Below are 15,027 nucleotides of genomic sequence, written 5' to 3'. Positions count from 1 at the left end.
GCTCGGGGCTGACTCAAAACTCCAAATCTGGGGCTCCGATCGCCCCCTCCCCTCCAACCCCGCCGCGCCCCCACAACTTCCACTTCTTCATTTCATCATCCTCCATTTCATTCTTTTTTATTTCATTCTTTTTTATTTCATTCTTTTTTATTTCAATCTTTTTTATTTCATTTCATTCTTTCTTATTTCATTTTTAAAATTTCATTCTTTTTATTTCACTCTTTTTCATTTCATTTTTATTTCTTTTTTTTTATTTCATTATTTTTCATATCATTCTTTTTCATTTCATTTTTATTTATTTCATTCTTTTTCATTTCATTCTTTTTTCATTTCATTCTTTTTTTATTTCATTATTTTTTAATTTCATTCTTTTATTTCATTCTTTTTTTCATTTCATTCTATTTTATTTATTTCATTTTTTTAAATTTATTTCATCTTTATTTATTTCATTTATTTTATTTATTTCATCTTTATTTATTTCATTTTTTAAAATTTATTTCATCTTTATTTATTTCATTTTTTTCCCCCATCCTTCCCAGGGTAAAACCCGAGGAGAGGGGGGCGCGTGTGGGGAGAGGGGAGAGCGTAGAAATTTTCTCTTTTATTGGCGTTTGGTAACAGCGGAGCCGAAGTTGCCCCTCGGATGCCAGCGCTGCAATTTCGCAGCGCCGGAACACACAGGGGGTAGATTTGGAAATTCATTTCTCGCACTCAGCAAATATCACCCAGGCGTTTCTCAGTTAATAACGATCCCAACCCCAGAGCCCCCCGCAATCCCAGCTGGGTTTTCCAGCCTTTCCAGCCTCTCTTTTCCGCCTCCATTTGGGTTTTTTTTTTTCCCCGCTTTGCCCCGCCTGGGTTTGTGTTGTTTCCCCATCGCCTCCGCCCGAGCGGGGCTGGAGGCAAAACCTGAATTTTGGGAGGACAAAACTCAACCTCCCCCGCACGGAAAAAAAAGAGGGAAAAGTCGAAATATTTCAGTTTTTCTACCTTGGTTTAAAACCAAAAATTAAAAATCCTCAGTGGGGAAAGGCAGGGAGCGAAGGAAGGCAGAGAGGAGCAGGAGGGAAAAAAAAGAAAGAAAACCGAGATAGCAACGGAATAAAACTTTAAAGGCGTCCTCAGAGAAATAATTTAAGTAAATCCGCTTCCTTTATTTTGTGCAGGGATAATTCCAGCCGAGCCTAAGAGCCTTTCCCGGTAATTATTGCTGCCGGAGCACTTGCAGCGCTATAATTAAAGCTTCGCTCGCCCCTCTCAAAGACGAGTTCGCGTTTTCTTTTTCCCCCCCACTTTTATTGCCCATTGAGCAGGTTTGGGTTTCATAAAAAAAATTTAAAAAAATTTTTAAAAAAGCCCCGAAAATGGTGCGGAGAAGTCAACAGAGCTTTGGAACCAAAGGGGAGACTCTGGAATATTCAGGGGAGGAAAAAAAATAAATGAAAATGGGGCGGAGGGAAGGGAATTCCGAAGTTTCTCCTCCCGCGCGCGCCCGAAGTTTGGGAAGGGGGAAAGGGGCAGGAATTGGGAATTTGGGCCGGGCGTGGAACATTTTGCCCAAGCGCGGGAGGGTTCGGGCGCTCCGGGAGCGCAGCAAAGCCCAGGAATCAATGGCTGATCCTAAATCATCGCCGGCTCCCGATGAAAGGAAAACGTTTCCATTCCAAGGAAAACCCAGCGAGTGCGCGGGGTGGGTGTCGGGGAGAGATAATTTATAAACACCCGGCGGAGGGAAAGATTTATTGGGAATTCATAGGGAAAAAAAAAAATAATAATAAAGAAATGAAAGAGCCTCAAATCCTTTCCTCGCTAAACCTCAAGTTTGCTCCGCTCTGCCTCTCGCCCAATGCACAGGGGCGAGATTTTTCTTCATTTCGCTCATTTATTTCTGTTTGCGCTCGTATTTCACGTCGTGGCCGTGAAACGGAGCCTCGAGATGCCGAAACTTTGCCTCTTAAAATCAGATTTCCCACCCTGCGCTGCCGCGCGTGGGTTGGAATTGTTCCGCCCTCACCCCAAATCCTGATTTGTTTTTTTGGAGCGGTTTCTGGTGGAACTTGGGAGCAATTCTCAGTCGGGGAAAAAAATCCCCGTTTGTACCGATTTGAAAGAAAACCCATCTTGAAATTATTGCCGCCGTTTGTAGCGGAAGAATTTACAACATCTGAGTAATTTTTTTTTTTTTTTTTGCCTCGTAATTCTGAGGAATCAAAGGCCAAAATCAAAGTGAACTGGCGGAGTTAAAAGTTGACATTATTGCCGCCGCATCGGGGGTGTCTTTACATGTGCCCCAAACCGCCGTGGTTTAAGAGCATTTTGGGTTCATTTGCTCGTTTGTGGCATTGAGAAAAAAAAAAATTTCTGAAGCTGTTAAAGTGAAGAATCCAAGCGAAGAGCATCAGCAGCGCCAAAAGATGGGGCGGCCACGCCAGAAATGAGTGGTTCAACTTCTGGAACAAAACAAATGCTCTTGTTTGGTTGCATGCTTGAGTTGGGGCTTTTTTTATTTTATTTATTTCTTTCTTTTTGGTCCTGCGGTTGCTGGGATTATAAAACACATAAAATATCGAGCGGGGAAAGCGCAGATCATCCTAATGGCCGAGAGGAAAAATATTGTCCCGACCCCCCGAAATCTTCGAGCCTCTCTCTTTTTTCAACCCCGCCAACGTAAATCTGCGGGCTTGGGGTAATTTCAGCTGTCCTCCCACCTCCAGAGCGGCGGAAAACAAAACCCGGCGCTTTTTTATTCCCTTTGCAACCAACATTTAGCGGAGATGCGCGCCCCGGCTCTCGCCGCAGCTCCGCCGCCGCCTTGCCGCGGTGTTTTTCCCCTTGCCAGCCTCAGATAATTTAGCGCGGATGGGAAGAAAAGAGGAGATGTAGGCGATGAAATGGGCAGAGCAGCGATAATTAACCCAATCTTTTACCTCGTGGGGATCAAGGTGCTCGCGCCCGGGGGGCGCCTCTAGCGTGGAGCAACGGCGCCACCTCGCGGCCGCGCGCGGAACTGCAGCCGGAGCCCGCCCGGCGGGGTGGAAATCCCGAAAAAAGGGGAAAAAACATCAAAATAAAGAATTTCGTCCTCGCTGGGAGGATGAAACAGCGCAAAAAACCACAAAAAGGCCAGGAGGAGAGGGAGGAAGAGAGGAGGAAAGCGAGAATGAGGGGTTTTTGTCTCCTCTTCGCCTCGCTGGAGTTTCCTCAAAGTGCGGCAATAAAAAAATAAAATTTCAAAAGAAAAAAGAGGCGAAGTGGGTTCGCTTTTGAAACGCGCTATTGTTTCAAATCCCGAGACTAAACAATCGGTCATTCTGCTGCCCGGGAGGCGAGGGGGGGCACGGCCGGGGCTGTAAAGTCATAAAGAGCTTCCCCAGCCCAGACGTCTCGCCAGAACTTGGAGTGTGCGAGCGCTGGGGCTGCCTTCTGTGCGTGCCGTGTTGTTGTTGTGTGCAGGCCTGGAATTGCTTTAAAGGGGGAAAAAAAAAAAAGAAGAAAAAAAGAAAAAAAAAAAAAAAAGAAAAAAAGGTTTAAAAAAAGGAAAGGAAAAAAAAAAAAAGAACAAAGGGAATCGTCCCGAGCGCTGGATTTTCACGGCATCTGCAAGAGAAGAATAAATTAGCGAAAGTCCCTCCCAAGCTTTTCTTTTTTTTTTTCTCTCCCCTTCCCAATTCTGATTTTTTTTTTAGAGCTGCCCGTCCCTCAGGAAAAAAAAAAAAAAAGAAAAAGAAAAAGAAAATGAAAAGAAAATAAAAGGAAAATAAAATAAAAATAAAGCAAAAGGAGGGGAAGCAGCCCGCGCGCTTTCCCGCGCGGGGCTTCCCCGCGCTCCCGCTCCTCGCAGTAATTTAGGAGTTCCTGAAAGTTTTCTTGCGCTGTTTCCTTTACAGCCGCTCAGTTCCTTAACCTTCAGAAATTTATACCCTATAAAGTTTTATAGCGGTCATATTCTTTTATGGCCGCGCACTGCACTGAATTTTCCTTTCTTTATGACAAGTTCCTTCCCTTTCTCTCCCTTCCCTCCGCGAGCTCCAAAAATCTCAAAAATCTTCCTTCTTCTTTTCTTCTTCTTTTGTTTTCTTTTCAGAGCTGCCCCAAAGAATGGAGATTTTTTGTTGTTGTTGTTGTTCCCCTTTTTTTCCCCCCCTTAAGAAGTGAAATATTGCCCTTTGGAGCGGCCCATTTTGTTAAAATTTAGCGGGAAGGAGATTCTGGGTTCTGCTCCTCGCTCCCCGTTTCCTGCGGGGCCAGCGGGGCTTGTCGGGCGCTTTTAAATCGTTGTTATTATTTTAATTGGTTTTTAATATAAAACCGCTCTCCAGGCACTGGCGGGGCTCCGTGAGCGAGGTCAAAGGAATTTCGGGAGGGAATCGCAGGAATCGCCCCTGGAAAAGGAACCGCGCGTCAAAGCCGAGGTGACGCCGAGCGGGGAGACGGGCTGGGGTTTTGGGGAGGTTTTGGGGCTTTTTGGGGGTTTTTTTGGGGGTTTTTTAATCTTTTCGGGAAAAGTTTTTCCGTGGGCGAGAGGCGAATAAAGCGAGGAGAGGCAGAAAATCCACGCTGAGCCTTTTCCACACAGGCTGGGGCGGGAATAAAGAGAGGAAAGCTCCAAAAAATAAAAATATAAAAATTGATTAAACCGCGAAAAGGGGGGAAAGGCGGCCCCAGCCTCGGGTGCCGGAATTCAAGATCAAATCAACAATTTCGATTCGGGAACATTCGGGGCGCTGCGAGTTTGGGTGGGAGCAGCAAACGCCCGAGCGGGATCGTTCTGGAATTGTCTCCGCTTCTCCTGGGCTGAATTTCGGCGATCTGAACCCAAAAATGAAAAGGAGGAAAAACCACGGCGGGAACAATCCCGGGCTTTGGGGTGAGGAACACAAAGACAGAGCGCGGCTCGTTGTTCTAAAACCGGTTTTTATTCTGGAGCATTAAAACATCTCTGGAAAATACATCCGGGCTGATGCTACAGAAAACAAACAAAAATTTTCCAACATTTTCTCTTTTTTTTTTTTTTTATTTTTTTTTTAAGAGTATTTCCTAATAAAATCAGCTACCATCTTCCACTCTATTCTCAAAGAACCTCATCATCTTAAAAATATCCGCTCTTCAGCACGACTCTAAGGAAAGTGAGCAAAACCCGCTCCTAAATCCCCGTGGCCGATGGGGTCGCGAAAACATCGAGGAACTCGCGGAAAACGCGTCTGGAAATGAAAACGAGGAGGATTTGGGCAAATTCGGGCTCCGCTGGGGACGCGAGGGGAACCGAACCCACCCGGGAAATCCCGCCCGGCTCAAACCGCGTCTCCCGCCCGTTCGGATTCATTTAATCCCTTTTTTTTTTTTTTAATTATTATTTTAATAAATCAGCATTTAGAGAAATCTCCCCGCCGGCCGCAGCTCAAACGCCTCGGAAATTGAAATTTTATTTTAATTTTGCTGCTGGGTTTGAAAGCCGGAGCGAAGTTGGGTGGAGCCGCGGCCCCTCCGGCAGCGGGAGGGTTAAATTTGGGAGCAGCTCGGGGCTGGAAAGTTTTACACGAGAAAAACCCCAAAAAAACCCCAAAAACGAAACAAATTTGGGGAGAATTGCCCGAAACCCTTCAGCTCTGCTTTCCTTTCGATGGGGGGAGATGATTTCAGTTTTTGGGAGGTTTTTTTGGGGGAGGTTTTTTAACCCTTTTTGAGAGGCTTTGGAGGGGCGGAAATTTCAGCGCAGCTCCGCGGGTTTTATCTGGGGATGGCGGAGGGAGGGGAAGGAAAAAATAGAGAAAAAAACAGGAAAAAAAACAGGAAAAAACCAGGAAAAAACCAGGAAAAAACCAGGAAAAAACCCAGAAAAAAGAAAATCAGCCGGAGCGGTTTCCAGAGCTGCAAACCCGGGGCCGTTTCGCAATCGCTGCGGCCCCGGCCCCGCTGATAAAACTTCCCCGGAGCGAGGGAACAGATTCGGGCTGGTTCCTCCCGATAAACTGCGGCACAAATGCACAAATTTGGGGCTTTTTCCTGCTTTTTTCGCCCCCTCTCCCCAGCCCGGAACCCCTCGAAAGCCTCAGAGTCCGAATTCCGCGCACGGAGCCAACTGGAGGAGTTGATTTCGACTTTTTAAAATTTTTTTTTTCGTTATTTTTTTTTCCAGCCACTGCCAACCGCAGAACTCTTCAAAAAACTTTTTTTTTTTTTTTCCTTTTCTTTTAAAAATTTACCAAAAAAAAAAATTTATTCAAAATAGGAATCCAAAAGCCACAGCACAGACAGAAACACGAGCACGAACACGGGTCACAAACACCCACACGGAACCGAGCCCTAAACCCCCCCTGCCCTCCCCGAACCCCAAACCCACCCCAAAAAGAGCCCAAAACCAACCCCAAACCCCGCCCTGGATGGGCGAGGATGAGGATGGAGAAACCTCGGGAAATCCGCGCTGGGAGCCCCCGAAAGCGCCCTCGGGGCCCCGCCGGGCCCAGCGCGCGGCGAGTTCAGGGATTGAAAAATGAGAATTAAAAAATAAAAAATAAAACAAAAAAAAAAAGCCGGGCTGGGGTTGGCGCTTTCATCTCTGCAGCAGCTCCGGGACAAAGTCCCCAAATTCCTCAATAAATTATAAATATCGAGCGCTACCAACGGCCGGGCCCTCCCTGAAAGCTCCACTAAGGTAGTTTATTTTCAATATTTTTTTTTGTGTGTGGTTTTTGTTTTGTTTTGTTCCTTTTTTTTTGTCTGTTTTGTTCCTTTTTTTGTCTGTTTTGTTCCTTTTTTGTTGTGTTTTTTTTTTGTTTTTTTTTTAATTTTTAAACCAGAAAATCCCGGTTTTCCTCCTCTCTGAAAAGTTCGGGGGAAGTTGCCGGGGGCTCTTCCGCCCTTTCCTTTCCCTCCTCGATCATTTCCAGGGCTCGGGGGGTGCCCCACACTCCCCCCTTTCTCTCCCTCTCTTTCTATTTTTTTTTTTTTTTTTTGCACAAAACACCCAAATCCAGGCGCTTCTGCCCCAAAATAAAAACCCACCAAAAACTTTCCCACCGAGTCCCAGTTCCCTCCAAAAAGGCGGCCGGAATCCAAATCCCGCCGAATAATTCAAATAATTCAAATAATTCAAATTCTGCATTGCAAAAAGAGCTGAAAATGGGAAAAAAAAAGGGGGGGACCCCAAATTGGGGCTGTCAGGGAGCGGCCGGCGCGGGCCGGAGCTGTAAATGATTTGTTGGGTGTAATTACAGGCGGCCTTAATGAATGTGTCTGACTTGCAGGAGTTTAATTAAAGCGTCTGGGAGGGTTCGGGCTGGGGGATTTGGGGGAAAAAAGCACAAAAATGTTTGCGGGGGAAAGAGAGAACGGCGAGGTTTGGGGGTGGCCGGGTTGGGGTCCGGGTTGGTTTTTTTTGTTATTATTTTTTTGGGGGGGAAAATTCAATAAAAAAGGGGAAAAGTTGGTCCGGCACTGGGGAGGGGAAAAAAAGGGGGAGAAAAGGCAAAAAGGAAAGAAGGAAAGAGAAACGAGCCCCAAAAAGGAAACAAGGGAAGGGAAATGAACCCCAAAAAGGAAACGAGGAGAGGGAAATAGACCCCAAAAAGGAAACAAGGGAAGGGAAACGAATCCCGAAAAGGAAACAAGGGAAGGGAAATGAGCCCCAAAAAGGGAAAGGAAACGAGGAGAGGGAAATGAGCCCCAAAAAGGAGCTGAGCTTTGGGCTTGGCTGCACCAAAAGGAGAAAAGAGATTTAAATGTTTAAAATGCAGAAAATTTCAGCCGGAACAGCCGAGCTGGGACCGGGGGAGGATCCGGCGCCGCTTTTGGGGTGGTTTCCAGAAAAACGCTGGGGTTTGGGGGCGCTGCCTCTCTCACTCTTGGCCCCAAAAGGAGCCGCGCTTTGGGCTGAGTTGCACCGGGAGAAGAAAAGGAGTTCAAAAAAATGAAAATCAGCAAAATTTCAGGCACAGCGGCAAAGCTGGGACAGGGGGGGGACCTGGGGCTGCTTTTGGGGCGGTTTGGGGGAAAAAACGCGGAGATTTGGGGCCGCCGCCTCTGTGTCCGTCACTCCCTGCCCCAAAAAGGAGCCGCGCTTTGGGCTGAGTTACCTCCGGAAGGTGAAAAGAGATTGAAAAATTTAAAAACCAGCAAAATTTCAGCTGGAACAGCCGAGCTGGGACTGGGGGAGGATCCGGCGCCGCTTTTGGGGAAAAACGCGGAGATTTGGGGGCGCTGCCTCTGTGTCCCGTCACTCCCTGCCCCAGAAGGAGCTGAGCTTTGGGCTGAAGCGAAAAGGGATTTTTCTAAAGAGGAAAAGAACCAAAATTTCAGCCGGAACAGCCGAGCTGGGACCGGGGGGAGGATCCGGCGCCGCTTTTGGGGCAGTTTGGGGCAAAACCGCGGAGATTTGGGGGCGCTGCCGCTTCCTCCTCCTCTTTTGCCTCTCTCGGAGCCGCGCTTTGGGCTGAGTCACCCCCAGAAGGCGAAAAGAGTTTGAAATATTTCAAATAATGCAAATTTCAGCCGGAACAGCCGAGCTGGGACTGGGGCGAGGATCCGGCGCCGCTTTTGGGGCAGTTTGGGGCAAAACCGCGGAGATTTGGGGCTGCCGCCTCCGCGTCCCATCCTCCCTGCCCCAAAAAGGAGCCGCGCTTTGGGCTGAGTTGCTCCAAAAGACGAAAAGAGATTGAAATCTTTAAAATCGGCAAAATTTCAGCCGGAACAGCCGAGCTGGGACCGGGCGAGGATCCGGCGCCGCTTTTGGGGAAAAACGCGGAGATTTTGGGGCCGCTGCCTCTGAGTCCCGTCACTCCCTGGCCCAGAAGGAGCCGCGCTCCGGGCTGAAGCGAAAAGAGATTTTCTAAAGAGGAAAAGAACCCGAATTTCAGCCGGAACAGCGCGGGGGAGGATCCAGCGCCGCTTTTGGGGCGGTTTGGAGGAAAATCTCCGGTCTTGGGGTGGCGCTGCCTGTCCCGGTCACTCCTTGTCCCGCTTGCTGCGCACTTTGGGCTGAGTTGCTCCAAAAGATGAATAAAGAGATTTTTTAAAAGGAAGAAAACAAAATTTCAGGTGGAACAGCTGACTGGGGGAGGATCCAGCGCCGCTTTTGGGGCAGTTTGGAGGAAAATCTGCGATCTTGGGGGGCGCTGCCTCTCCCGTCGCTCCTTGTCCCGCTTGCTCCGCACTTTGGGCTGAGTTGCTCCAAAAGATGAATAAAGAGATTTTTTAAAAGGAAGAAAACAAAATTTCAGCCTGAACAACGGACTGGGGGAGGATCCAGCGCCGCTTTTGGGGCGGTTTGGAGGAAATCTCCAATCTTGGTGGCGCTGCCTGTCCCGGTCACTCCTTGCCCTGCTCCTTGTTCATCTTCTTCATCTTCATGCGGCGGTTCTGGAACCAGATCTTGACCTGGCGCTCGCTGAGGTTGAGCAGCCGCGCCACCTCGTGCCGCCGCTCGCGGCTCAGGTACATGTTGAACAGGAATTCCTTCTCCAGCTCCAGCGTCTGGAATTTGCTGTACGGGCAGCGCTTCTTGCGCGAGGAGCGCGCCTGCAGCCAGCTGGCGGCGGGGTTGGCTGGAAAAGGGGAGATTTCCCCCCAAAAAAATGGGGGGGAAAGGGAGGAATTAGAGTTTTGGGGGGTTTTGGGGGGGGTTTTGTAGGGGTTTTTAAAGGGAGGTGGTGGGGGGGGGTTGGGGGGTAATGAATGAAATAAAAAAGATTAAATAAAAGGGAATAGAACAAAAAACAAAGCAAGCAAGCAAAACAACCCAAAACAACCCAAACAACCCAAAACAACCAAACCAAACTAAACCAAACCGAACCAACCAAAACAACCCAAAACAACCCAAAACATCCAAACCAAACCAAAACAACCCAAACAACCCAAAACAACCCAAACCAACCAAACCAACCCAACCAAACCCAACCCAAACCAAACCAACCTAAACCAACCAACCCAACCCAACCAAACCAAATCAAATCAAACCAACCCAACCCAACCCAACCCAACCCAACCCAACCAACCCAACACAAACCAACCAAAACAACCCAACCCAAACCCAACCAACCCAAACCAACCCAAACCAACCCAACCAAACCAACCAAACCCAACCAACCATCCCAAACCAACCCAAACAAACCCAACCAAACCCAACCAAACCCAACCAAACCAACCAAACCCAACCAACCATCCCAAACCAACCCAAACAAACCCAACCAAACCCAACCAACCCAAACCAACCCAAACCAAACCAAAACAACCAAACCAACCCAAACCAACCAAACCAAATCAAATCAAACCCACCCAACCCAACCCAACCCAACCAAACCAACCTAAACCAACCCAAAACAACCTAAACCAACCAACCCAACCCAACCAAACCCAAACCAAACCAACCAACCCAACCCAAACCAACCAAACCCAAACCAACCCAACCCAACCCAAACCAAACAAACCCAAACCAACCCAACCAAACCAACCCAAATGAAACCAACCAAACCAAACAAAAACCAAACCCTAATTAAAACTGAAACCAAACCCAACCCAAACCAACCCAACCAAACCAAACCAACCCAACCCAACCCAACCCAAACCAAACCAACCCAAACCAACCCAAATGAAACCAACCAAACCAAACAAAAACCAAACCCTAATTAAAACTGAAACCAAACCCAACCCAAACCAACCAAACTAAACCAACCATCCCAACCCAATCAAACCCAAACCAACCAAACCAAATCAAATCAAACCAATCCAACCCAAACCAACCTAAACCAACCCAACCAACCCAACCCAAACCAACCAACCCAAACAAAAAACCAAACCCAAATTAAAACTGAAACCAAACCCAAGCGAACCAAACCAAACTAAACCAAAACACCTCAAAAAAACCCAAAAACCTGCAAATAAACAAACAAGAAACTAACGGGAAAACCCAACCCCAGGCCCAAAAAAACCCCGGAAATAAAAACACTTTAAAAAACCCCAAAAACCCTCAAAAAATAACTGAAAAAAACCCAAACCCAAAAAATCCCCAAAATCCCCAAAATCCCCCAAATCCACTCAGGGGTGGGGGGAATTGGGGGGGTCGGGATTGGGGGCACAGGGGGATGGGGGAGGGGCGCTGTGCCCGCACCCCAAATTCGGGCTGAACCCCGAGTGCTTTGGGGGAATTTCTGCGGGTTTTGGGTTCATTTCTGCGGGTTTTGGGTGAAGTTCTGCAGGTTTTGGGTGAAGTTCTGCAGGTTTTGGGTGCATCCCTGGGAGGTTTGGGTGCACTCCAAGGTTTTTGGGTTCATTTCTGCGGGTTTTGGGTGCATCCCCGAGAGTTTTGGGTGAATTTTTGTGAGTTTTGGGTGAATTTCTGCCGGTTTTTGGGTGCACCTCGAGGGTTTGGGGTTCATTCCTGGGGGATTTGTGTGCATCCCCGGGGTGTTTGAGGTCTCACCCCAGAGGCTTTTGGGTGAATTTCTGTGGATTTTGAGTTCATTTCTCTGGGGTTTGGGTGCACCCCGAGGGGTTTGGGGCAAATTTCTGTGGGTTCGGGGTGCACCCCGGGGTTTTTGGGTGAATTTCTCCAGGTTTTGGGTTCATGTCCCCGGGGTTTTTGGGTTCTTTTCTCCAGGTTTTGGGTTCTTTTCCCCGGGGTTTTTGGGTTCATTTCTCCAGGTTTTGGGTTCTTTTCCCCGGGGTTTTTGGGTTCATTTCCCCGGGGTTTTGGGTGAATTTCCCCGGGGTTTTTGGGTTCATTTCCCCGGGGTTTTTGGGTTCTTTTCTCCAGGTTTTGGGTTCATTCCTCCAGGTTTTGGAGCCTCACCCTGCCCCAGGCCCCCCCACATTCCCCACAAACAAACCGACCCCAAAAATTCCCTTTTCTCCCCATTTCCCCAGGGTTTGCTCCCCCAGCCCCATCACGCAGGGAGGGCAGATCTGGAGAGGCTTTTCCTGAATAAATCCTGGCAATTTTTAATTTTTTTAAATTTTTTAATTTTTTTTTTGGCACAATCTGGCCCAAAATCCCTCTCTGGCTGCCACCAACACCCTCTGGGAGCTGCTGCCCGAGCCAGAGACCTGGGCAGGGCTGGAAATGCAGCCAAAAAACCCCAAATAAATAAAAATAAAAATAAAAATATAATAAATAAATAAATATTTTTTTAAAAAACAAAAATCGCAATTATTTTTTTAATTAGATCATACTGCAACTAAGGAAAAGCAAATAACATTTAAAGTAAAAGAAACGAGTTCACAAAAGAAATAAACTTGAAGATAAAGACATGGAAATAAATAAATAAATAAATAAATAAATGCTATTAAAAAGAAATAAATAGGTAAATAAAATAATTAAAAGGGGAAATAAATCAAGGCCTGCCTGCCACGCTCGCGGGTGGGAGAAGCTGCGTGGGAATGGCGGAATAAAAAATTTGCATTTTTTTCGGGATTTTTGGGGAATTTTTTCCGCGGCGGGAGGGGAGGGACGCGCGAAATGCTGGGAGCGAAACCCGCCCCGCTGGCAGAGGCCGAGGCGGCGAAAATCGCACCCGAAAGCGAAGTGGTTTTAGGGTAAATATTGGGATTTTCGCTAATCACGTGCAAATATCGGTGACGGGCGGGGAGGAACGCGCGGGGCTCTGGCCACGGCACAAATTCCCTTTTATTCCCTTCTTTTATTCCCTTCTTTTATTCCCTTTTATTCCCTTCTTTTATTCCCTTTTATTCCCTTTTCTGGCCCGGAATTCCGGCTGGAGCCAAAAACCCGCGCAGAAATTCCTGGGCCGCCACAAACAGCCCCACACGCGCCTCGGGACGCTGCGAAAAAATTCAATATATTGGACATTTCCAATTAAAAAAAAAATATAAAATCTCAAGCCCTGAACCTTCCCGTGCGAGTCCTGCCCCTTCCGAGTTTCGCGGGGCCGTTTCCTCGCCGGAATTGAGTGGAGCTAATAAGCAGAATTAATAATTAAAGAGGAGGAAAGCTGTTAATAATTGATATTGTTAATCCTGCTCGCCATCCTTTAATGGCCGCGCTCCAGACCGGCGGGGTCGGGGCATTTTGGGCTCGTTAAAATGGATTTTTCTTCCTTCGCTGCTCGCAAATCCCCGGGCAGGAAAGAGAATGGGGGGAGAGGTCCCTGGCATTTCTTTTATTTTGGGTTTGTTTTTGTTTTTTTTTCTTTAAAATCCAGTAAAATAAATGAACTTCCAGGCAGGGACTCATCGGGGAGAAACAACAACAACAACAACCAAAAAAAAAAGGGAAATAATTGGGAAAATCGGAATCAGGGCTGGCTGCAAAACAGCCCTGGAGGCCGGGCCGGAATGGAATTATTATTGAAAGCATAAAAAAACCGCAGGGAAACGGAGCGCCCACGCTGAGAGCGATTATTTTGGGACAAAAAGTTCCATTTTCGGGTGTTTTGTTTGGCCCGATGGGCCGGGGTTTGTTCTGGATCCCTGCCCAGCACAGCAGAAAAGGATTTATTTTTTTACACTTCTGGTGACCGCGGGCGAGTTCATTGAGAGGGGAAAAGGAAAATAAATGAAAAGGAAATTTAAGAACAACAACAACAACCAACAGGGAAAAAAGAAAGCATCGCCACTGGAACGTCCTGCAAGAGCACGGGAGGAAACCGCGACGGGGGCAGAGAATATTCCGTGTTTTTATAAGGGGGAAAAAAGTTCATTTGAAGGGAGGGAAAAATGGGAATTTCCAGCCGGCCGGGCGCTGCTGCTTTGCCAGGCTGGGAAAATTCGGGTTTTTAATGGGAAAATTCGGGTTTTTAATGGAAAAATTCGAGTTTTTAATGGGAAAATTCGGGGTTTTAATGGAAAAACATTGGATTTTTAATGGAAAAGCATTGGGTTTTTAATGGGAAAATTCGGGGTCTTAATGGGAAAATTCAGTGTTTTAATGGGAAAATTCGGGGTTTTAATGGAAAAATTCGGGCTTTTAATGGGAAAATTCGAGTTTTTAATGGAAAAAATTCGGGGGTTTAATGGGAAAGTTCGGGGTTTTAATGGAAAAGTTCGGGGTTTTAATGGAAAAATTCGAGTTTTTAATGGAAAAATTCGGGGTTTTAATGGAAAAAATCGGTTTTTTGTGGAAAAAAGCTTTGCCGGGAGGGTAAAACCAGCCCGGGGTCACCTTGGAGCAGCACCAGGTGCCAGCGGGAGGTGACAACGCCGCCGCTGCCCCGCGCCGAGGCAAAAATTATCATTAAAAATAACAATTGAATAATGTGAACGGCACCGAGCACCCCCCGGGCCCGGGATTAGGATTCTTTTAAATATTTGAAACATTTCTAGCGGAAAAAAGCCCGGGCTGGAGTCTCAGCGTCTCCCCAGTCGGACTAAACCACGAATAAAAGCTGATATAAAACTGATATAAAACAGATATAAAAGCTGATATAAAAGCGATATAAAAGCGATATAAAAGCGATATAAAAGCGATATAAAAGCGATATAAAAGCTGATATAAAAGCTAATTAACTCCGACACCCCCTCCCTCCTTCTCCGCTTGTATTTTGGGGTTTTTTTTTTTAAAGCAGGGAAGGAGCGCGACTCTGAGATATTCGTACCCGCTAATGAGCAAACAATTAACGGCACAAATAAATGAACGAACTCCGCGGCGCGGCAGAGCGCGGAGCCTCCGCCGTCAAATGGCCACTTTCCTGGCCATTTTTCCTCTTTTTCCCCATTTTCCCCCCCCTTTTTCTCTCTCGCTTTCCGCGCCCGCGCCGTTTCCGCGCTTCCCTCCCAGGGAACTTTTTCCTGGGGATTTTTTTCCTCTTTTTCCCCCCCCCGTTTTTTATTTTCCGCTTTTTCTCTCTCCCTCTCCGCCCCCGCGGAGTTCCTGCGCTCCCCTCCCGGGGAACTTTTCCCCGGAGATTTTTCCTCTTTTTTCCCATTTTCCCCCCTTTTTTCTCGCTCTCTTTCCTCCCCCGCGGACTTTCCGCGCTCCCCTCCGTGAACTTTTTCCCGTCAATTTTTTCTTTTTCTCCATTTCTTTCCCCCTTTTCTCTCTCTCTCTCTCTCCGCCCCCGCGGCGTTTCCGCGCTGCCC

The 15,027-nt window shown here is 47.3% G+C and overlaps 1 protein-coding gene across 1 annotated transcript in view; it reads right to left on the bottom strand.

The window, feature by feature from the left end:
• Positions 1-9,303: 9,303 nt before the first annotated feature.
• The window catches only part of HOXB9 (homeobox B9), a 6,522-nt gene continuing 798 nt past the window's right edge, over positions 9,304-15,027 (bottom strand). Inside the window, exon 2 of the mRNA XM_036404879.1 lies at positions 9,304-9,539. Coding sequence (XP_036260772.1) covers positions 9,304-9,539 — 236 coding nt within the window. The remainder of the gene's footprint in view (positions 9,540-15,027) is intronic.

This window comes from Molothrus ater, unplaced genomic scaffold (genome assembly GCF_012460135.2).
Source record: "Molothrus ater isolate BHLD 08-10-18 breed brown headed cowbird unplaced genomic scaffold, BPBGC_Mater_1.1 matUn_MA556, whole genome shotgun sequence".
NCBI lineage: Eukaryota > Metazoa > Chordata > Aves > Passeriformes > Icteridae > Molothrus > Molothrus ater.
This window is presented reverse-complemented; position numbering and strand designations above follow the sequence as displayed.